At 37.6% G+C, this 23114-nt stretch overlaps 1 protein-coding gene across 7 annotated transcripts in view; it reads right to left on the bottom strand.

The window, feature by feature from the left end:
* Positions 1-23114, bottom strand: part of map4k5 (mitogen-activated protein kinase kinase kinase kinase 5) — a 38821-nt gene that overhangs the window by 11861 nt on the left and 3846 nt on the right. For 2 of the 7 annotated variants that reach the window (XM_032546737.1, XM_032546738.1), the window contains exons 3-23: positions 18424-18481; positions 13146-13236; positions 11761-11825; positions 11614-11669; positions 10996-11043; positions 10415-10457; positions 10239-10311; positions 10033-10164; positions 9750-9812; positions 9581-9662; positions 8230-8346; positions 6542-6620; positions 5005-5076; positions 3680-3741; positions 3107-3174; positions 2707-2745; positions 1724-1768; positions 1594-1636; positions 1291-1501; positions 1136-1159; positions 943-1022 (exon numbers count right to left, since the gene is read on the bottom strand). In XM_032546737.1, coding sequence (XP_032402628.1) covers positions 943-1022; positions 1136-1159; positions 1291-1501; positions 1594-1636; positions 1724-1768; positions 2707-2745; positions 3107-3174; positions 3680-3741; positions 5005-5076; positions 6542-6620; positions 8230-8346; positions 9581-9662; positions 9750-9812; positions 10033-10164; positions 10239-10311; positions 10415-10457; positions 10996-11043; positions 11614-11669; positions 11761-11825; positions 13146-13236; positions 18424-18481 — 1551 coding nt within the window. The remainder of the gene's footprint in view (positions 1-942; positions 1023-1135; positions 1160-1290; positions 1502-1593; positions 1637-1723; positions 1769-2706; positions 2746-3106; positions 3175-3679; positions 3742-5004; positions 5077-6541; positions 6621-8229; positions 8347-9580; positions 9663-9749; positions 9813-10032; positions 10165-10238; positions 10312-10414; positions 10458-10995; positions 11044-11613; positions 11670-11760; positions 11826-13145; positions 13237-18423; positions 18482-23114) is intronic. The other 5 variants (XM_032546739.1, XM_032546740.1, XM_032546741.1 and 2 more) reach the window with 5 other exon arrangements.

The following is a 23114-nucleotide window of genomic DNA, read 5'->3' as shown; positions in this document are numbered from 1 at the left end:
AACAGAAGGAGCTGCAGGACTATTTGCCAACCAATGGTTCTGTTCTACAGGGAACACGATCTTTTATGTTCTGCACAAGTCCAGACGAAGAGAAAACGGCCGCAAACCAGAAGCCTGTTTTTCAAATTAAAGTGTTGGGTTTGAAAGCCATATTTACAGTACACCGTGCCTCCAACAGGTATATCTACAAAACTTAGAAAATCATGAAAAAGCTCAAATGTTTTGTTCCTCATTTCACAAAGTGAAACATATTAAGCCTTTATTTGTTGTCACTCTGATGATTATGGCTTACAGATAACGAAAACCCAACAGTTCTCCGAAAATTAAACTGCTACCAAACATCAACAGAGATGCTTCTGAAAAGTACAATTGTTTCTATGCACTCAGTATTTGATTGGGGCTCTTTTTGCATAAATTACTGCATTACTACAATGTGGCATGGAGGATATCACCCTGTGATTCTGCTGCGTTTAATGGAAACCCAGGTTGCTATGGCAGCAGCCTGAATGTCATAAGCATTGTTGGGTCTGGTGTCTCTTTCGAGATGTAAAGCACCTTCCTTTGCCCTGTTGCACTTTTTCCTTCCACTAAGCTTTCAACAAACATGGTTGGATGCAGTACTCTGAACAACCAGCTTATCCCCTCCTCCTGTCAGCATTCTTCCCAATGACTGTCCCTCTGACCCACACTGAGACCATTTAGAGGCTCAGAAAACCATTACAGGTCTTTCAAGTTAATAGCTGATTAGGGTGCGACACCATGAGTTTTCAATAATTAACTTTTTCACAACTTCTTTAATATATTCTGAGAAACTAAATTTTCACTTTCAGAAATTAGAGTTAGAACCAAAGTATGCAGCGAATATGGTCTTTAGTCATAAAACTACAGATCAGAGCTAAAACGCTGTGATGAACTATTCCACAAAAATATCTTTCAACTCACAGGGAAGTCCTTTTTCTCCTTCCGGTGCTGTGGCGTTGGTGTAGGACCATCTCCATTCACACTTCCATCTGAATCATAATCTGTCACATAAAGAGGCAAGTTAACCGAGGGTTTGAGCATGGAGTTGTCAGTCATTATCAGTAAGCAATTTGGTGTGTAATTCCTACAATCACAGCAAATTGGTCTACCTTACCTTTAGATTCACATTTAATTGGAGCTTGTAAAAATAGAGGAAGTTTGAATTTAGAGACTAAAATAATTCAAGAATACTAGTGATGGGGGGAAAAAAAACAAACAAACAAAAAAAACAGTACAAGTCATCCCCTTCAAAGAAGTAAAAAGACTCACCGGCATCAGAGGAGTGAGATAAGTCACCAGGGCTGCTGACACTCGCTGACAGGAAGTCGGACGATGAATGCTCCGCCTTGTTGCTCTGTTCAGGTGTGCTCTGTCTGCGGGCGGCCTGGCTGGGGCCGTTTTCTGAGTTCGGGAACCGACGAACTGTCAGCGACCTCTCCTCGTTCAGTCCTAGCTCCTCCGCCGGGCTGCTTATTCGCGGCTAAGGAAACAAACAAACAAAAAAACTCCAGCAAAACGTTTGAGTCTTGTCACAGTACAAACTGGAGAACGACAGAAAAAATACTGTCTGACCTTTGGGGGCAGAGGAGGAGGTACGCCTGGTTTAAGTGTTGACCTGAAATAGATTTTTGGACAAAAAGATCAATACAGAAATTAATGTTTTTCTCATGAATGTATGCAAACATTTATGCACATGACTTACAACTCAACTTCTTCAAAGGCATCTTCCAGATGGGCGATGTGTCCACTGTGGATGATGGGTAAAAAAAGAATCAGTGTAAAGTGGGTAAATCTACAGGCTCTGATTGAACGTGGTTCTCCTAAATCTATTCTTTACACAAAAGGGAGAAGAAAAAAAAAGAGTTACACTATAACTTGTCCTTGATTTAAAGACAATAATCCTAATCTCAAATAAACTGAAAAAGATTTATTCGAGATTGCCCTGAAAAAGTGTTTGTACCACTTAAACCTTTTCAGTGTGTTGTCATTTTATGTGATGCATCAAGACAAAGTATCAGGTAATATAATATGTACATATTATGCCAATTATTATCTTTTGAATATTTGGAAAACCTAATACTAAAATTTGACACGAGTGTGAGTGGCTAAGTCAAAACGACTTAATTCACAAACTGAAAATAAATAAAAAACTTCGATAGACCCTGCTTGAGGGAGATGCATGATTTTTTATTTTATTGTATCGTTTTAATTCCGTTTACTGTGGTGTGAATTTGCCTCCGTAGAGTTTTAAAAAAAAATAAAGCAACAGTCCACCTGTGTGTGACTTATCAATATAAACCAAATGTATTGATTTGAAGAGGAATGAATATAAACTCAAACTCTTTCAAATTTCAATTTATAAATTTTAAAACAGCTTAATTGCCCTGTGACTTTCCAAAGATGCAATACTTTGTGTATCTCTTAAAGTTTGGGGTTGTAACATGACAAAATGTGAAAAAGTTTAAGGATGTGAGAACTTTTGCAAGACACTGTAACCCTAAGCTAACAGCAAACTCCCATATCAACACGGGACACAGCATCACACACTCTACCGTCACACCACACATGCTACAAGGATGAAAGTTGTGGGAGTTGACTGTTTAAGGCAAATGCAAAGAAAAACAGCGAAGTGACAGAGCAAAGCATGACGTGGCTAGTGTAAGGTAGGACAGCTGTTAGTGTTACCGTTGAAACAATTCATCCTCAACGCTTTTGAGAAGGCTCCTTCGAAGGACAACAACGGTGAGAGACAGGCAAAAAGAGGACAGAGAAAAGTGGAGGGGAAATAAACAAAAAGTCAAAGTACACGGACAAGTGAGAAGGAGTTTAAAAGACCAATGTGACATCCTGAACTCCAGACAGGGAGAGTGAAAACTACCAGCATTAAACCACAGTGACTAAAGCAAGTTAGTATTATAAAACAAGACAATTTAGTGGAGAAGAAATATAGCAAGAAATCAATCATGCGTTTGATCCATTAATGCCAATTAGTCTCAAAAGGTGCATTATATCATGAAAGCCAAGTAGTGAGTGAGGCGGAGAGTAAATACGAGCAGTTTCCATGACAACAGTTTCCATAGAGTACCTGGTTGTTATTCCTCCATCTGCAAAAGGGCTCCATGGGGAAGGGAAGTCATTATCTTTATTCACATCCTGTGGAGAGGCAAGCATGCATTCAGACAAGACTCTGTTTTCAAAATGCATAAAATTAATGCCAAAATTATTCATGATTTAATTATTAATGATTTAGAGCTGAAATAATCTTAATTTTGCCAACTTGTTTTTTCTGACTAGAACTAATACTGGCGCTTTGGAGGGAGTGGAAACATACAAAAAAACGTGTAAAAAGCTGTTTTTCAGCAGTCAAAAGAAGAACTTTACTGCCTTGTTGTCAACAAAAACTTTTGACTATAAATACTTACTGACATGTTCTGTTTAATTTTAGATAAAAACTTTTTTCCCCCCCAAAAGGTTGCTTTGTAAACAATATATTTAGACGATGCCTGTAATTTCTAATATTCCTGGCTTTATTATGCAAGTTTTGTTAGGGGTATGAAGAAGTTTTGGCTTAACTTTATGTTTCCAAAAGAATTACCAAGTAATTAAAAAATAAATAAATAAAACAAATTGATTTTAACTAGCAAACCACATTTATTACCATTTCAGAATGAGCTTCTGTTTCCTTTGGGAGAAGAGGCGCCTGAAATTGGACCTTGTCAACTGCGAATGGAAAAACATCGTCTTCAGTTGGGTTTCCTTTTTCTCACCTTAAACAGTAGAGGGCATCAACACTCAAGGCATGCAAATATTACCAACAAGTCTCCAGTGCGTTGTAAACAGGTGCTTTGATAACCACAGAGAACATAATGAACAAAAAAGAAAAACCCCGGGCAGGAACAAATCGAAATACGTTTGAACTGCTTCTGGTGGTTCGAGGAGCAGCTGTGTGGACTAAAGCTTTGCACTGCAAAAACACAAAATCTTTCCAAGTGTTTTTGGTCTAGTTTCTAGAGCAAATATCTTGAAATAAGAACTTGAAATAAGACAAAACTAACTTGGATGAAACCTTATCACAAAATATCTGAGCTTTTTTAAGGAAGTAATTCCTTAAAATTGCAGTGGAAGTTCCACTGGCAGATAATTTTACTTTTAGCAGTGGAAGTAGTACTTTTTTATCAATATTAAGAAATTATTCACTTAAACCAAGCTCCTATATCTTGATAAAATGTTATTTGCAAGTTAGTTTTGTCTTGACATTCGAACTAGAAAGTAGGCCAAAAAAATACTTGGAAAGACTTTATGTTTTTGCAGTGTAGTTTGGGGTCTAAAAACAAAGAGGATCTCTTCATATTGGAAATGTCGAAACAATAAATTTTTTTTGAAAGAAATCCTCTTAGTTTGGGTTCTGGGTCACTTTGCATCAACCATCTAATCCAGTAAGAGAGGCTGCTTTAGAGTCCAGAATAAATGCAATGTTTTCTTAAGTGGGGAAAAAAAAAGTTCTGCAATACCTGCCAATACATAATCAGCTTCAGGCTAACAAAGGAACTTTGTATTTAACCTTTCAGAGCAAAGATTTTCAAATGTTTCCCCCTTTGAGGTTGATCATGTGGAAGAGCTGCAGGTATTTTAAAAACACAGAAGTGAGGCAATACCCTACGAAGCTACAGATAAAAGCTTTCAAGCAAAGCAAAGGGATCAGGTTTTCACATGAGAGTAAAAACTTAACTTCCATGTCAGCACCTTATTAGTCATCTCTAAATTTATAGTAGATTCGCCAGTGTGACAAGAATAGAGACGTCACAGACCCGCATCACTGATCTTTCATCAAGCTACAGCCACTTTAGGCAACCGCTCCATGCAGAAAACTCATCTCAAGTGTCACATGAATTTCAAACCTAAAGCTCTGGCATGTCATTTTTTTTTTAAATACAGTACAAGTTTGGGAACTAAAACACACTGTCTCACTGCACTGCCACTAACCTGCATCCCCCCTGTTTCCCTCAGAGTCACTAGGACTCGAGACTGGACGGTCAAGGCCTGTTCCACTGTTCGCTTTGTGAAGGAGGGAAGGTCAGATAATAATCAGACAAAGAGATAAAACAGCAGATCTAGTATGAATGATCGCACTAAAGGTAGTGAAGGTATGAATGCTGACAAACAAATGTGACATCAGACAGCTTCGCCAGTGTCAGACACCCATGACGTGATTAATGGCTGCGACCTGCTGACGATCGAGACACAACACAGGGTTCTACCTTTTCTACAACAATGCAACAAGTTCCCTGAAGGGTGTGGAAACATTAAGATGGCTCTATTAAACTGGATCGCCAGCTCACTTTGGTGTATCTGAAACTGAATTCTACAAGTGACCTTCATGACCTTTCAGACGAGCTCTAACACAATCACAGCTGGGTATTGTTAAGAGTCAATCTTGATTCTTTGGGTCACAATTTGATTCTGTTCCATATCGTTTTAAATACTTTGATTTAGTAATACGAAGCCTACAAATAATTCATTGAAGTACCTATTAATAACTTATTTTTAATTTTTCCTGCCCATATTAGCAGTTGTGGTGGTATATATTACTTTATCAGTCTATACATTAAACATTTTTTTATGTATATACCTGAAAATAAACCAGTAACACAATAACACTTGTGCTCAATATGGAGTACAAAAGTTAGAACATGACACTTTTTTCACTTCTGATACCGATGTCTGAGGTTTAGTATTGCAATGCCAATGCGATACAGAAAAACGATGCTTAAAATGTTTCTCTTTTAACATACATAAATGTACTGAATTACAAATGCATTTGATGACTGTGCAATAGTACAACACGCTTTATAGCTTCAGAATCTTGGTTAGACGTATAAAAACATCACAACTTTAAATTAATTTGATCTTGAGTAGAACAGCCAATTTAAAATAAATAATAAGGAAACTGACAAAAACAAACTGTCTCGGTCAAACATGAAGCATAAACTGCAACAAGCCTCCTTTCAAATAGTTCAGAAAGTGGAATTAGAAAATGTAAATATAGATTTAGATGTAAAATACATAATAAAACACAAGGCATAGAATTAGACGGAATAGATCCGCCCTTATGGATCGGGTACATCGTCTTACCCGATTTATAACGTTTTTCAATATCAAGACCAGAACAGATATTAATATTGGATCAGCGCATCTCTAAAGACAGCACTACATTAAAATTGAAATCAAAAGTATGTAAACGAAAACAATTGTCCTTCTCTTGTGGAAATTGAGATTGAATTGATTTGACATTGAATCAAACTGTGACCCAAAGAATCAAAATTGAATTGAGAGATTCTGAACAATAACCAGCCCTACACACTACTAGAAATAGTGGTTTGGAAACATGCCAAGCGCTGCCACGAGATTAGTGGGATGACTGTCAGAAAACTCACTGGGCTGACTGTCACCATAACTGGTGATGTCACAGACGCACGACCCGGAGCGGGCGGAGTTTGGCTTTGTGTGTGTGTGCACTTACAGTCGATCTCGGAGCGCGTCCTCTCCACTTTAGGATGTTTGTTGGTGGAACGGATGGTGTGTCGGACTACAGGGACGGGCTGGAAAACATTACAAACGAGATATTAAAGCAGCAAGCATCTTCGAAATGATGCAATAGTGAAACTGTACCAACTTGAGTCACTTGGGATGGTTGTGACATTTTCTTTTGAAATAATTTGGAAACTTTGCCAGTCAGTCATGCACTGCTGAGAACTGCGTTTCTTGGGGATCACCGCATTAATATGTATCCCAGAGGCTGGCTGTTTGTTACAAGCTCCATTGCTTGCAGTCAATAGCCTTTGGGTATTTCTTTTTTCCTTTGCCATGGCTAAGACAGTGCTGCTGCTGTCAGTGTGAGAAAAGCCACAATGGCCTCTTAAATGGTGCTGGTACCACCTCTTTGGCTGGCACAAAGATGTGATGTAGACCCCATTTGGAATAATAATAATGTCACTGGGGAGATTCAATAAGTCAGGGGGCCTTAAAGGTGCAGAAATTACAGCAGGAACTATCTGTTTTTGTTTTATATTATGTAAAGGTGCAGAAATTACAGCAGGAACTATCTGTTTTTGTTTTATATTATGTAAAGCACCTTTAACTGCCTTGTTGCTGAAATGTCCTACACAAATAAAGTTGAACTTAAAAGATACTTGGAAAGAAAATACATGGTAACACTTTATTTGACCGGGTGTGCATAACACTGACATGACACTGTCAAAAACATAACACCTGTCATGAACATGAAGGAGTGTTAATGAATGTTCATGACTGTTGTCGTGAAGTGTGATTTGGTAAATAATTACACTATTAATGCAAAGTTGACAATTGTAATGGTCTTTTTATATAAATGTTAATAGAACTTTTAATGAAAAGTGTCATTATTAACCAAATAATGTAAAGTTTACACTTTTAATGTAATATTTAATGCAACTTAAATGTTGCATTAAATGTTACATTTAACAACTAAATGTTAAGTGTATTAACTTTGCATTAATAGTGTGCCCATTTACCGAATGACATTTCACGAGTTATAGACATTCATAGACTCCTTCATGTTCATATCAGGTGTCATGTCAGTCTTATGCACACCCCTTCAAATAAAGTGTTATCAAATCTGCTAATACATTTAGATTTATCACTGCATCTAAAACAATCAAAGCTAGGCTGCCTTGCAAAAAGTACTAATACTCCTTTAACTTGTTTACATTCTGTAATGCTGCAACCACAAACTTCCACATGTTGCTGAGGTTTCAGCTGCATATGCTATGGGGTCTAAAAATGTACCTACTTTTGCAACACAGCACAGAGAAAGTTCATTTTTAACAAGTCTAATTTAATTTAGGCTGTTAACTGGATGTAGATAGACTTTGGTTGGCCGTTTCTGACACATGAATGTACAATGATATAAATAATTCCTGCTAATAAAATACATCCCCAAAACATGATGCCGTCAGCGCCATGTTTCACCACAGGGATGGTGTATTTAAAGTAAAGTTAAGTATTTACCACCATAAATTTTGTTTTGTAAGTAGGCCACTTCATAATTATCTATTGATTTGGGTTCACCTATCACATAAATAACTAATAAAACATTCAAATGTAAGTTTGTGGTTTTAATATGACAAAATTTGAAAAAGTGAAGTGCACATGAGACAAAATCCACGTTACCTCAAGGTCATCATCGTCCACTTCGCTGTAATTTTGGTGGTTGTCTGGGTTATTCATCTTATCAAGCAGATCAACAGCAAGCCTCCTCGTTAGCCCAGTCTGAGCCACATACACATGCTGGCAAAATAAGCAGGAAGAAAGACATTGTTTTTAAGATTAGCAGTTGAGAATGCTAGTTTTTTTAGCATCACTTTCACTACTGTCCAGAATCATCACCACATAAAAGAAAACTCCAAAACTACATAGCAGGAACAGGTATTCTTAGAGGCCGTTATTGTGGGATGACAGAAGAGTATTTTTTAGGGAACCGTGTAATATAAACAAAAACCTAAACAATGAAAAGCTAATATATACCGTATTTTCCGCACTATAAGGCGCACCACATTATAAGGCGCACCTTCAATGAATGGCCTATTTTAAAACTTTTTTCATTATAAGGCCCATAGAATAGACGCTACAGTAAAGGCTGGGGTTACATTATGCATCCATTAGATGGAACTGCGCTAAAGGGAATGTCAACAAAATAGTCAGATAGGTCAGTCAAACTTTATTAATAGATTACAAACCAGCGTTCTGAAAACTCCGTTCATTCCCAAAATTAATAAACAGCTGTTTTATTATTTTCCCCGAGGTAAAGTCAGTGACGTGGTATTTTCGTGACACAGTTTATCTTTTAACAACAGCAAGGTATAACATATAGTGGAGGGGAACTTTTCCTCGATTCAATAAACACGTAAAAAACAGTCTGATACTGTTACGGTAAATCAAACGTTAGTGCAATCACAATATATATCCATTTCCGCACCATTGATTCGTTCATGTTAAATTCTCTCGCTGCTGCTCTATTCCCGTGTTCTACTGCGTGACTGATCGCCTTGAGCTTAAACTCTGCGTCGTAAGCGTGTCTCTTAATAGGAGCCATTTTGGGGTCTCTACACAAAACCCAGTGTGCACCGCGCACTTCTTCTTCTACGGGGGGAAATGAAGTCGGCGGCTGCTTACCGTAGTTGCGAGACCTGTTGTGGCTCAATATTGGTCCATATATAAGGCGCACCGGATTATAAGGCGCACTCTCGGCTTTTGAGAAAATTGAAGGTTTTTAGGTGCGCCTTATAGTGCGGAAAATACGGTAGTTCTCTAAAAGACCCTAAAGAACAAAAGGTAAACAAAATCCAACAAAAGCTCTTTTTCAGGTTGTGAAGTTCTATTGCAGCATTAACAGAACTGGTGAAAACCTTCTCTTCTGACTGGGTTCAAGTTCTAAAAAGGAATAAATTTTTCCACTATAATGATCTCAGTTAGTCAAACAAGCATATTTACTGTTTTTACCCATCCAAAAACAAAGACGTACCAGTAGAAGTTTCTCTGCGGTGGGCCGCTTCTTTGGGTTCTTTGTGAGAGAGACTTTAATAAAATTATGGAAAGCAGCAGACCTGTATAAAAAAAGATCCTTGCTTGAAACAAATTACCCTAAGTGTCAATCATACTGACAGAACATGCATTGTTCCCCAGATACTCACCATTTGTTTTTGTCTTTTAGCTTAGGAGGCTGGAAATTGCTCTTGGACATCAAAAACAAAGCCCTGGATAAAACAAAGCAATGAGTCAAAAGGAAGGTGTCCCAAAATTAGTGAAACGACATACATCATGTTCTATTCATAACCTAAGCATACTTTGTTTTAACAGGATAACCGCACAAGTCACCAAGACGTGATAAAACCCTCGAGGAAAAACAAAAGCAGGAAGCGGACCGAGAATCACATGAGGAAGGTTTGACCGATGGCTGCTACGGGTGCGACATACCTCATCGGATGCAGATCAAACATCGGAGGCTGTAGCTCCGCCAGCTCGATGGATGTGATGCCAACAGCCCAGATGTCGCACAGCTGGTTGTATCCGCCGTTCTTCTCTACCGCTGCAACCTCAGGAGCCATCCTGAACAAAGAAAAGACGGGATATGAAGCGTACCTCGCCGCTGGTATCGCCACACTTACAGGAGTTACACTTACCAATAAGGTGTACCAATGAAGGACTTCCTTTTTGCAATGGTAGCTGTTATTTTGGCAGCAACTCCAAAGTCAGCTGCAACAAAAATTTGGTAGAGTTTTTCAGATCATGTCATGCACATAAAACAACAACTGACTTTAAACTCTAAGCAACACTAATTTGGTGATGAGTTTCTTACCCAACTTCACATCTCCATTGTCTGTTAGGAGTATGTTTGCACCCTGTTGACGAATCCCAAAAAAGCTTGGTGTTAGGGGTTTCATAACAAGGTGGCATGTCTCGGCAGCTGCTCTGATTGAATCGACTATATCTGGTCTAACTTCTAATAAAATTACATCGCCATCGCAGCTTTTAGCATTGTTTATGTTGGCTGTGACTGACAGACTCTGTGGTAGCATCCTGTGGTGAGAGTAGAGGAAACAGGAAGCGCTTGCTGCATAGAGCTGAGAAAAGATAATAGGCACAGCCCTGACCTTTTTGATAACACATAGGAGTGAGGCTACAGCGTTTTGAGCATGCACGACGCACAATAGAGAACAAACTGAAACCTAAAACTGCAGCTGGACCGGCCCATATCCTTTTAAATTCGCACCTCTGCTGCGGTGGGGGGTGTTAAAGAGTTTCAGGAAACTGGACTGCTTCAGAAACAACTAATGCATTTGCAGATATTTACACTAGTACTGCAGCGTCTATAAATCTTACCCACTTACACAAGTGTTGCCTTAATATTAGAAGGCAACAAGATGAAAGTAATAATACCTTGATATCACGGTGCATCTTGCCCTTTATGTGCAGGTACCCCAAGCCCTGTAAAAGAAATAATATTCAGCTAAAAGTTGACTAGACACAATAATACACTGCAATATTAATGAAATGCATTTGGATTAGGAATGCAAACAAATAACCAACCAACTTACAATTAATTGTCAATAATAGTTTATGAGATTAAAATTAGTTCAAATCGATCAACTAATAATGTTTGTGCCATTCATAATAGGGCACCAGTGGTCATTATTAAGTGGAACCAGTTAATACAGAAACAAAGATGGCAGAGCCATGCCAGAACAGGAAAGAGAAATGGTCCAAACAGAGTCCAGTGTGGGATGCAAAATACATTTTATGCGGTTTTGTTTGAAATATAAAAACTCAAACTCCTGTAGTTTCACCTTTATAGCTTGAGATTTTTTTAAAATTCAGCATACGAAAAATTTAACCCTTTATGCTACAGAAAGACAGATAGCCCTCTCGATACCAGAGAAAACTCAGGTTATCAAGAAAATGCCCCTTGTCGATTAATCATGAGTTGATCGATAAGGACAAAAAACTAAGAATGCACAATAATGTATAACTTGCGTTCCTAATTTGGAATAGATTTACCTGCAAGGTTTCTCTGCAGACATATGCAATCTGGAGCTCTGACAGAGGCCCTGTGACTGTAAAAACAAAAGGTCATTCAGTTCTTGTAGAGTTCAAACAGTAGATCTCAAAAAGAAGACTTTTCAGAAACAGAATGAATCAGCTCACCATGATAAATGTCCTGCAGGGATCCTCCACCACAGTATTCCATACATATCCAAAGTTTTTCTCGACTTGAGGAGACAAACAAAAAAAGAAAAATCAGATAAACAATAAGATCAAACATGTACTGTTGGATACGCTTTGTAGGTCAGTTAAGATACAAAACAAAGCTCATATGTATTCGTATCCAAAGCCCTGGCCGTGCAGAGCTAAAGGATCCTCACAGTTTGATGCTGCAACCATGGAGATTGTGTGTCATGATTCCTAATCTTCTACCAAATTCTTTTACATATATGCCAAATAATTTAATTTGGACTAATATGACCTGAGCACTTTCTGTTACATGTTTTCTGTTTTCTCCCACATCGCTTGTGGGAACCTGCATATAGGACTTCCTATGAGATTCCTCAAGTGACGTTATTATTTGCATGCATTCCCTTCTGTTCATTTGTTCTTACCTCCTTCACAGTTATGAACTACTATCTGTTTTATTACAACAAAAAAACCTGCAAAAACACACTGAAGTTTGCCGTTTTCAATATGAGAAATTTGTATGACTGCCAAAGCAAAGTTGGTCAATCTGCTTTGGGAAATTGACCAAAGCAGGACCAGACGGTTTCTTTCTAAACTTTTCTTAAACTTGCTGTCATTATCAAGTAAAGAGGATGTCTAGCCTGGTACCAGATGTTTAATACAGAATCTAATTATGGGATGAACATAACAACAAAAACGGCATGATTGTTGAAGCAGAAGACATAATTCTGGCTAGCACCAGATCTCCATTTGCAGTGTTACTTTTTCACACCTTTTTTGCTTGGTGTGCAAACAAGTCGAGTTATTACATTAAACATAACCTTGAATGTTGCCACACAAAATGTAGTTCCTGTCATTAATGCATGGTGGGGCTGGTCATTATTGTTCCACTGTACCCAGCAGAGCTCTGTGCGGCAAGACTACACAAGACATACCTGCTGCGCTGCAACCTGTGCGCTTGAGCTAACAGCCATATAAAAAAAGAGTTCAGAGCCTTCAAATCCAGTTAAACCTGCTGGAACTCTGAGGCAGTTTTGGGCGTACCGAGTCTACTTCCTCAAAAGATAAAAAGCCTTAAAAAAAAAAAAAAAAAAACGGACCCCTGTAAAACATAAAAGCGGCACCCGGGCACTGAAGTTAGGCTGAAACCCTTGAGTCATAGTTTCACGCTTTAGTGTAATGAAGTAATTAAATACACAATGTGTATTCGTGTGGCGGTTGGTTGAAAAATTAAAAAAAGAAACGGTGGTGTTTACATTTTGTAAATGTTTCACCGTGGACTGACTGGGAGAGAGCAGAAAAGTCTGGATTAAAAGACAAAAAAAACAAAAGCAGGGTTATTTTCAGCTGGCTCATACCAGAGGTAGCTCCCAAAGTAGGCCACAATGTTGTGGTGCTTGCATTCCTTCACCATGAAGATTTCCTGCTGAATGATGGAAAAGTCATCTCCTGAAAACAAAGATATAAAAAAAAACCAAAAAAAAAATTATTATACTTAAACCTGACAAATAATTGGACTGCATGAAAATTATAATAAACAGCAATAGATTTTATTTATATATTTAGATCTCAAAGGGCAAAAAAAAAAAACGAGCAATTGTAACGGACAAAAAGAATTCAGTAAGTATATAAACTAGGTCTGTCACAATAGTAAATTTAGCTAGGTGATAAATTGTCCCCATAATTATTGCTATAAATAATAATATTGTCATTTTGAGATAATTTGCAAGTAATATGGTGAAATTGGCATAATAATGAAAGTTCAGCCTCTCAAAGACCGATAAATTTCATTTTGTACAGAAAACTTCACACTGGAACTGGAAGATATTTTAAACATCTGAAATAAAACGACCAAAAACAAACAAAACAAAAATAAAAATTACACACTACCGAAACCATAATTAAAATGGATTATGAAATCTCTAAACAAAATTGCACAAAAAACATAAAATAATATAGAATAAAGAAAATTATTGGGCCCACTTTAATTTATCATGCGATAAACCTTCAATTAATCAGCAAAGTTATTGAAAAAAGCTGTTTCAAAAGATAAGTAGCTTTTTAACAATGACCAACAGCTTTAACATCTTCCAGTCTGGTTTCCGGGCCGACCACAGTACTCAGGCTGCCCTTGTCAAAGTGTTCAATGACATCCATATAAACACAGACTGTAGAAGAACCACAGTGCTGGTTCTGTTGGACCTCAGTGCAGCATCTGACACTGTTGACCACAACATATTGCTAAAACGACTGGAGAGTTGGGTCGGACTCTCCGGTCCAGTGCTTAACTGGTTCGAATCTTACATAAAGAACAGTGACTTCTTTGTGCCAATAGGTAATTTCTTTGAAGCGGACAGAAGTTCAATCCTGGGAGCCATCCTATTTAGATATCTACAGTATGTGCTCCCACTAGCTCAAGTTATAACAAGAAATGGGATTAGTTACCATAACTACGCTCTACGTTACGATGCCACCAGGTTACTTCAAATCCATCCAAGCACTAAACAGATTATTAGAACAGATAAATGTGTGGATGTGCCAAAACTTTCTCCAGCTGAACAAAAACAAAACCGGAGTTATTATTTTTGGACCTAAAAAGAAACAATCTAGAGTCACAGCATCCGTTATTACAACTAGAAACTAGAGATCAGGCCCAATTGATGGACTCTGACCTGAACCTTCACAGCCACATAAAGACAGTTACAAAGTCAGCCTTCTATCCCCTGAAGAACATTTCCAGGATTAAAGGACTAATATTGTAGCAAGATCTAGAGAAACTCATTTGTGTGTTGATGTGTATTTACTAGATGATTTTGATGAAGGGATTTGACAAAATGTAATGTTTATTACTCATTTCATAACTGATGACTGTATGATGTTTTTATGATGTAAAGTACTTTGAACTGGCTTGTTGCTGAGACGTGCTATGCAGATGGACTTGACTTAATTGCTTGCTTATTGCAGCAGACACACTGGTAATCAACTGATTTGGCTTGTGGTTTTTTACAAAACTTAAAAAGAAGACTATTAGTCACTGATGTGTTGAAAACATCTTAATGAGGCTAGGGTTAAAAAAAAAAAATAGTGCCATATGCAAGCTTCAGTCTTCAAAAAGACTCAATTTACTTCATAGAAATACCAAAACAAACCAGCTCTTCATCACTGATATTACAGACTACAGAGCAGACAAGTACAACACGGGAACCATCATATAAAGCTTGCAGTAAAGGCCCATTTCCAGGGCAACTTTCCACTTGACTCTACTGCAACGGACATGACCAATAGAAAGTGAAGAAAAGAAACATTTAAGCCAAGTTGTTCCCAGCTGTGCACACACAACCTGGAATGTATTAACAGGAGGTTAAGAGGTATCCGGCTATAAGACGCTGCAGAAAAACACTATTTCCATGCAATGACAAGTTAAAGGCAGAATATCTGCAAACAGAGTGTGTAGAAATCCCAAAACCAAATATGAGAATTCTGTTTTCAGGATGGTATATAAACAGTGCTCCTCATATAGACTCATAAAAACCATCAAAACTCAGTCTATTCAGTATAGTGCAGCTGTGCAGAGCTCTACACTATGCAGGTCACAATCTAGAATAGGTAGTTTTTTTTTTTGACAATAAAAAAAAAAGTGTTTCATGCATTTGTACTCGGCATCCATAATTTAATACTCCACAGAACCATTTTGCAACAATTACAGCTGAAAGTGTTGTTTCAGACTGTGTCTCTACCAACTTTGCCCATTATTGCATATTCTTCTATGAAAAATAACTCAACCTCGTCACATTCAGGCCTGAAAGTTGAATTTGGTCACATTCATTTATTTATTTATTTCGAACATAATTTTAGTATATTGTACCACATTATTTAATCTCAACATGGTTGAAAAGGAGTAGGAAGACGTAAGAAACGTATGAACTCCTACCCCATAAACTCATATTTTCAGATGGACCATCATTATTAAATCAAATTTAATAAAATAAAATAAAAAAAAACATTTGACCCCCGAGAAAGTTCCTACATTTCCTACAATGCGTCATGTCTCTTTCCAGTTTACAACTGTGAACATGTTTTATCATAAAATTTCAAATAAAGCACATTGGAGTTTATGGTTGTAACATGTTTTAAGTGAAAAGGTTAAAGTGTTGTACATATTTGTCTCTCTACACAATGATAGAGACACCAAATTATCCGCTGGACTTTAACCTCCCTTGTGCTGCTTAAATTTAAGTCTGAAGGAATGCTTATAAGAGCCAAACCTTCCAGCAATAAACATTGCTGGAAGGCCTTGAACTGAAGTTGCACAATTTTTAAAAAAATGCATGTGTTCGGTATGTAGAAACAGAAGGAGGAACTACTGGAGCTGTTTTCAGATGCATTTAATGATAGAGAGCAAAGAGTGACAAATGTTTAAGCAAATTTAATTGCAATGACGTGACTAAGCTTGACCTAAAAGAGAAAAAAAAGCAACTTGTCACCCCACAGACCTCTCTTCTTGATGAGTCTAGGCCTGAGAATGTAGCCACTTCCTCTCTACTCTGAATACACACATTCTTGCTCTTCGTGTCAAATTTCAATTCATTGTGTACAAGTTTCTAGATGTTAAGTTCATAAAGAATGCTTATTTCTAGATTTAGAGGTCTGAATGAGAAATATGTTGGGTAGAAATTGGAAAACTAAGTTACCGTTTGTTTAAACCTGTTCAACGGAAGCTTAAGCAGTCACGTCGTTTTATAAAACCAACACATGCAAGACTTGGTGCGTCAGGTTAGCAAAAACAAATAAAAACTAACATTGACACCATTTTGGCTGTCACTTTGTTCAATGATCAGTTAGATGAACCCCAGCGCTCTGCAGCCCGGGGGGCCTCAACACTCCTTGCTGTGTACTTTATGCCTGCGCTACTACTTCTTGTCTAACCTGTCGGATTTCACGATCCACCCAAAACAGTTTACCTCTGACACAGAGAAACAACTCGTACAAAAAGCTGTGCATAGAAAAAGGGTCTCTTTCTCCTAAAGAAAGACACTGGAAGTCTAAAACCTTTAAGTCAAAAAAGACAACAAATGAATCAAACATGAATGGTAGCTGTTTAATAAATTAATTGTGGCTTATTGCAGCACTTAACAGCAAATATTCCCTTTTTCTTTGCAAGAATCAAGTCAAAGGATAAAAAAACAGCTTGAGTTGGGAGATAATCCAGTAATGAGGTGTCCAACAACAACAGAGGTATTGTTTTGAACTGAACTCAATCTAGTTATGCAGAATTAAGTTTAAATGTGTTGTGTTTTTAATGTTAAGTCTATAAATGTTCCTTCTGCTGCCATTCCTGTTGTGTAACGGTACTATTTTCTCTCCAGCAACACCTTGTGCTTACTAGTGGCCTCAGTTATGGTGATTCAAAGATGTAAACAAGACCACTAAATCACAAATCCAAATGAATCAAAACAACAAACATGTCGTGGAACTGCTGATTGACCGACGGAAGGAAGCAGCACAAGCTAAAGCCTAAAACAGCGCTGAGCAATAAAACACAGAGGAAAAGGATAAACAAGAACAATAAGAAGCTAAAGCAACACTGACTTGTGTGTGAGATTCACACACAGATGAAATATAATATCTGTATTCTTCTGCGTGTGCTCTCAGCACATCTTGGAGTGGGTTCTCCTTCTGGAAAGTTTGCAGCTTGCCGAAGAGAAGGATGCTGAGTGCTGAGTCTCAGAAAAGGCAGACTTTAGTGATAAAAAGAGACTCAGTGGTTGGGGGAAATAAACCAGAAAGAAAAAAAAAAGGTCACTGGATACTATGAAGATTCTGATTCAAGGAAATATGAGTTAAGCCTGCTGAGTCTCCTGCTCAAACTTGATGAGGCTAATATATATAAAAATTGGCAGGCTATTCAAGTGTAAAAAAAATAGTGAGTGTAATGCAAAACATTATTTAGAAAGCCATAAAATTCCCTACGTTATGCTGATCCTTGATCTCCAAAGAAAAAAAAAATTTCCAAAAGAATGTCATTATTTTAGGTCAAATTATTATTTATTTCCATCTTATCAAGAAAGAGATAAACCTTAATAATTTAATCCAAATTGGCTTTAGAGGAAACAAAACAAGTGTGTAATTTAAACAAAGCACATTCATCATCCCACAGGGGGACCATCGCCAGCACCGACCGGGCCGAGATGAATGAAACCAAAAACAGAGAAGTGAATCTCTCCCTTTCCTGGCTGGTAATCAGCACAGTTTTGTCTGCACGCCTATGGTGCAAAGCTCTTCTTCGTAATCCCTTTAATCTGGATCACACTAACTCTGTCACTGGGTCGTTACTGGCACAGACCCTGAGCTGGGCACGGTCATAAATGTCTTCCTATGCCCCATCATACACACACACAAAAATAGTGATTATAGGCCAAACCTTTCCTTTCTTAAGAGCCCAAGAGACGGGGACAACAGTTAAAGCTGTAACACCCTGTAAACTCTTTTCAGACATCCCTAGGATTTAATTCAAATTGTTGAAAAAATACACACATTCAGACCTTTAGAATGAGCACAACCAATAATTTAACGGTTCAGTGCAATAAAAAAAAAAAAAAACCCAGACATAAAAAGATAAAAACGATCGACTCCTACCTGGTTCCAACTTTATGATCTTCACAGCAGCAAGCTCTCCTGTTTGAATATTTCGAGCCTGAAAGACAAACGATCAAAGTTAGGAGCATATCAACAAGAGGGGAAGGAAAAAAAAAAAAAACACAGAACCTTTGTTGATATTGGTGCTTTAGAGTCGAGTCATATGATGATGAAATTACAACCTGTACGTACCACTGATTCGTAACAGTTTATCAGAGTTGTTTTAATACTACATGTTGGATATGGGACTCGTTTGGATGTGACACACATTTTTCACAATAACCCGACATTGTAGAGAAAATGCTGGCAGATGATACATCGTGGTGACCCCTAACAGGATCAGATGAAAGGAGGATTATGGTCCAAATGTTTGCTTTGAGCAGCAGATTAATCAATTCAGAAATCGCTGCTTAAGCTCTAAAGTAGAGAAGTAGGATGCAATGAAAGGAATTTCATTGATGGATGTTTAGAAAGGTTTCAACATTATTTTCCTCAACACCGCTACAACCAGGAGAGTTTTGCAGAAAAGTTTCTTCCGGTTATGTCAGGTTGCTAAACTAAAACCCATCTCGTCAGACTTGGAGATAAAAATCTCTTCTCACAACGCGACTAGATTACTGCAATTCGCTCTCTGCTGGGATCACTTTGTTCAAATTGTTTTTAACCACAAACACCAACACGTCTCGTCTGTTCTGTCATCCCATCATTGGTTGTCAATGCAACAAAGAATTGATTTTAAAATCCTTCTTTTGGCCTTCAAATGCCTTACTGGTCCTGCTCCTCCACACTTTGAATTTGCTCCAGCCTTATGTTTCACCAACAACCCTCAGATCAGCTGAACAGCTTCTGTTGGTTGGATCGAATCTGAAGTCCAGAGGATATTGGGCCATTTTATTTTGTGGAACAAGTTTGTCACCGAGAATCTTCTGTTGCCGTTTTTAAGAGTGCAGGCCTTAAAGTCCTGTTTAATCAGCTTTATTGAAGCTCTAGTTTGTTTGTCTAGAAAGTCTGGTTCGAATGCATGTGTGAATGCAACCAGACCGGAGACCGCTCCAAAAGCAGGATGCAGACTATAGCGCAGGGCATTCTGGGTTAAGAGAACCGAAACAAATGCAAGAGAGGGAGAAAAGGTCTGTCACCAAAGACAAAAGACAAATCCTACAACCTCTAAAACCTGACACCACTCCATTTTTGTTTACATTTCCACAGGTTAAGAGGTGGGGAATAGGTTTTTCAATTAGTTTGGATAATTTGACACAGTGCAGCGTTATCAAATGATCACCAGCTGGAAATGTAACAAATTCTGCAATTTTGGTCCCCAATCAAACTGTCTACCAGATTATCAGATGTGAAAACACCCCAAGTCTCTCTTAAAATCGCACTTTGTCTTCAGTGGCTTTTGAAACAATGCAAGTTGGCTTATTGTTTTCTATTTCTAAATTTTATTGTCTTTTTAGTACATCTTATTCTGCTTTTAATGTTTTGATCTTAATACTATTATCGTCTAGGTTTTATCTGTCCATATTGTATAGCACTTTGGGTAAACCTATTGTTTTTGTTTTTTTAAGGTGATTTATAAATAAAATAGATTGGATCCCACAAGCCATGCCTCTACAATTTATTTTAGGCATGTCCTGATTTTCCACTTCCGATACTGATTGTTGCAGCTATGAGAATTGGCCGATACCGATACTTTTCCAATACAATACCAGTATGAATCATACATACATTACTCAATTTGTAGTGTGGAATGTTAGAAAAGGGTTGATAAAGTGGTATTAGTGAAAGAACAACCGTGAACAACAATATGTGTGAGAACAACTGAGCCATTTATTACTAACCAATGGGTGTGTGAGCGAGATAGAAATGCTAAGGAAGACTAAATACCAGACCAGAGAGCTTCTGGAGAGCCAATATAATCAGATACTTGCTTTTTGGCTGATATCAAACCAATTTCTGATATCGATATATCGGGAGATTCCTAGTTCATTTGAATAATAATTTTTTTTTAAATGCATCATTTGACTTGCAAAAAGCAATGCTATTCAACGAAGTCAGCCTTAAACCTTCCAATATCGCAAATGAGCTTCGCTTAAGTCAAGTTTGTGGTACGTTTTAGTGGATTTATAATTCAGTCTCTCTTTATACATGTAAATTACAATGTTCAAAGTGTGACTTTTTTTTACATTTGACATCTAAATTCATTGCGGTGGTCCACCGCTCATCCCAACAATTATTCATGCCTTGTGAAATTTCTGTGTCAAAGCAGGATGTGGGTCTTGTGAATCCAGGTCAAGATGAGAGACTCCCTAATCCATGAGAAGTGATGGGAAGTGAAGCTAAATCAACCGTAACAACAAAAAAAACAAGCCCATCCAGTGTGGATAACTTTCATCACTGTTGTTCAGCTACCAGCTTTAAAAAAATGAAATAGAGTGGTAGAACACTTTGAAATGCAAAACACAAACGAATGAATATATTAACAGAATGAGGCCTTGTCATGCATTGCTCTGTTGCATGTCTGCACAGCTATGAGACATAATTTTTTTTCACCTACGCTGGAACCTTTCGACAGTTCTGCTTTAAAGTGTGACCGTTTAGTAACTTCACACTTGTTTGCAAACTGTGTCTCACTTTACACTTCCTAAAGTTGAAGTAACCAACATGAAAAAAAAGCTGAAGCAGGAAAGGAGAAGTTCTGAAATTGTTGTTCATGTAAGAGATGCAGCTGACAAGACGCTTTTAGAAGAAACCTGTAATATCTTCTGACTGATGGAATGAGGAGGAGGACGTGCAACAGACGTCTGACGAGAAAAACTAATCTTTGTCAGACTTGAGAAGAAAATAGTTTCATTGACTTCTCCGTACGCAACAAGAGATTAGAGTAACTGCAACTCAATTGTTAAATACTTTATTTAATTCACCTTGTATTTGACTTTAATAAAGCTTTTCTGGAAAAATGTAACTGTAATTTATATGTCTTTTTACATTTATGTTCATCAATGAACTGTTGAGTCTTTTGAGACTCAGTACCTTATTTCACATCCAATTCTTGACAAATTTAGAATTAACACTATTGTATTTACAATTAGGAATTTGTTTCAACATCCAAAAGCTTCCTTTTATTTTCTATACCAAAGTGACATGTAAAAATCTGTCCAAAAATGCTTTTATTATATTTTTGTTGGTTTTAGCTATAGTGCTGAAGTGTCTAGCAAATAGCAACAAAACCAAAGTAACTGAAAAGTTGCAGCAACGAACTCCTTTTATAAGGGACTGCAGAGGCATCATATGACAGTGGAAGAGTCAAAATCATAAAAAAATTGTACAGTCAATCGTTACTTTCTAGGAAATATAAACTTGTTCTGTATAGATTTTAGCTGGCGCTTTATTGTGAAAAATTCCAAGCAATAGTGGTCTGTCAGTAAAAAAAATAAAATAATCAAATAACCATTGAAAACATTTTGCTACTCATAAATAGAGAAGACCTAAACTGTTAACTAAGGTTGGTTCATGTTTAAAAATATTAATGTTATAATGTTATGAGAATATGCTGTTGGTGTAACATACGTTTTTCACATGTCTTAAGGGGACAGGTACTGCAGTCGCACAAAATGCTTCTGTCCAAAGGAGACAATTAGAAGAAGGAAAATAAACAATAGAAAATTGGAAAAACTTCCAAAAAGCCATAAGTCTGGCACTATATTAAACAAACGCGCAGTTAGACAGCAAACTGACAGCAAATTAATTTGGTACAATAGCGCAACGTTCGCCCAATCCTGAGATCCCATTAACAGCAACAGACATAACCAATCATTAATATTGGGAGAAACAGTCAGAGGTAGCCACCCAGATGATTCCACAAGCTGCAGAAGAGAAATTAGTTAGAATAACAACAGCAGCTGCAATAACGCACACCTCACATGAAACTGCCTTGTGGCTCACAGATTCTGTTCACAGAATTTCAACAATCTCCGAGAGGAAGTTAAGTCTCATTTTACCCACCCGGACGTGTTCAAAAAAAAAAAAAAAAAAAAAGGAGTCATAAGTTGGTGAGCTTCTAGATTTATGAAGCTCAGATCACCTGTAGGGAATTCTCCTGCCGATTTAATTAGCAATAAAAAATACAAAGAAGAGGGACAATAAAAAGTCTAGGTTTTTCAATCCTGTTGTCCCGAGACAGGATAAAATGACGTTATCTCAGGTTTTGGATGATTCTCCATCTACATGCCTGCTGGAAACTCCTACACTTTGTGAAAATAAACACAAGCCTCTGAATGAATGGTGCAGAAATCCTGACGTCTCATCTCTGCATTTAGTATGCAAGACCAAGGCTTTCTGACATGTGCATCATTAATAAGTAAAGTGACTGTAAATGTATGCTTGTGAGAATGCACAGCTCTAATGAAGAAAAGGGGAATTATTCTTACTGTGTATTTAAGTAGCTTACTTGAAGGGCTGCTTTGACAGACGAATTGTTGCTGAAACACTGGATAACTTTCTAGAGTTTCATTTCTTGGTGCGACTTATGTTCCAACCACCGGTGTGTTTTCCAGCCAGGCAGTTCGGCACGGCCTGTTTTCACTCCACTTTTATTTGGAAAGGATTACAAAATAAAGGAACTGTGTGGACGGCTGAGGCACACCTTGACTGCTCGACTCACACTGATCCATGGAGCAGGTGAAATATTG

The sequence above is a fragment of the Xiphophorus hellerii genome, chromosome 19, assembly GCF_003331165.1.
Source record: "Xiphophorus hellerii strain 12219 chromosome 19, Xiphophorus_hellerii-4.1, whole genome shotgun sequence".
NCBI classification, from domain to species: domain Eukaryota; kingdom Metazoa; phylum Chordata; class Actinopteri; order Cyprinodontiformes; family Poeciliidae; genus Xiphophorus; species Xiphophorus hellerii.
This window is presented reverse-complemented; position numbering and strand designations above follow the sequence as displayed.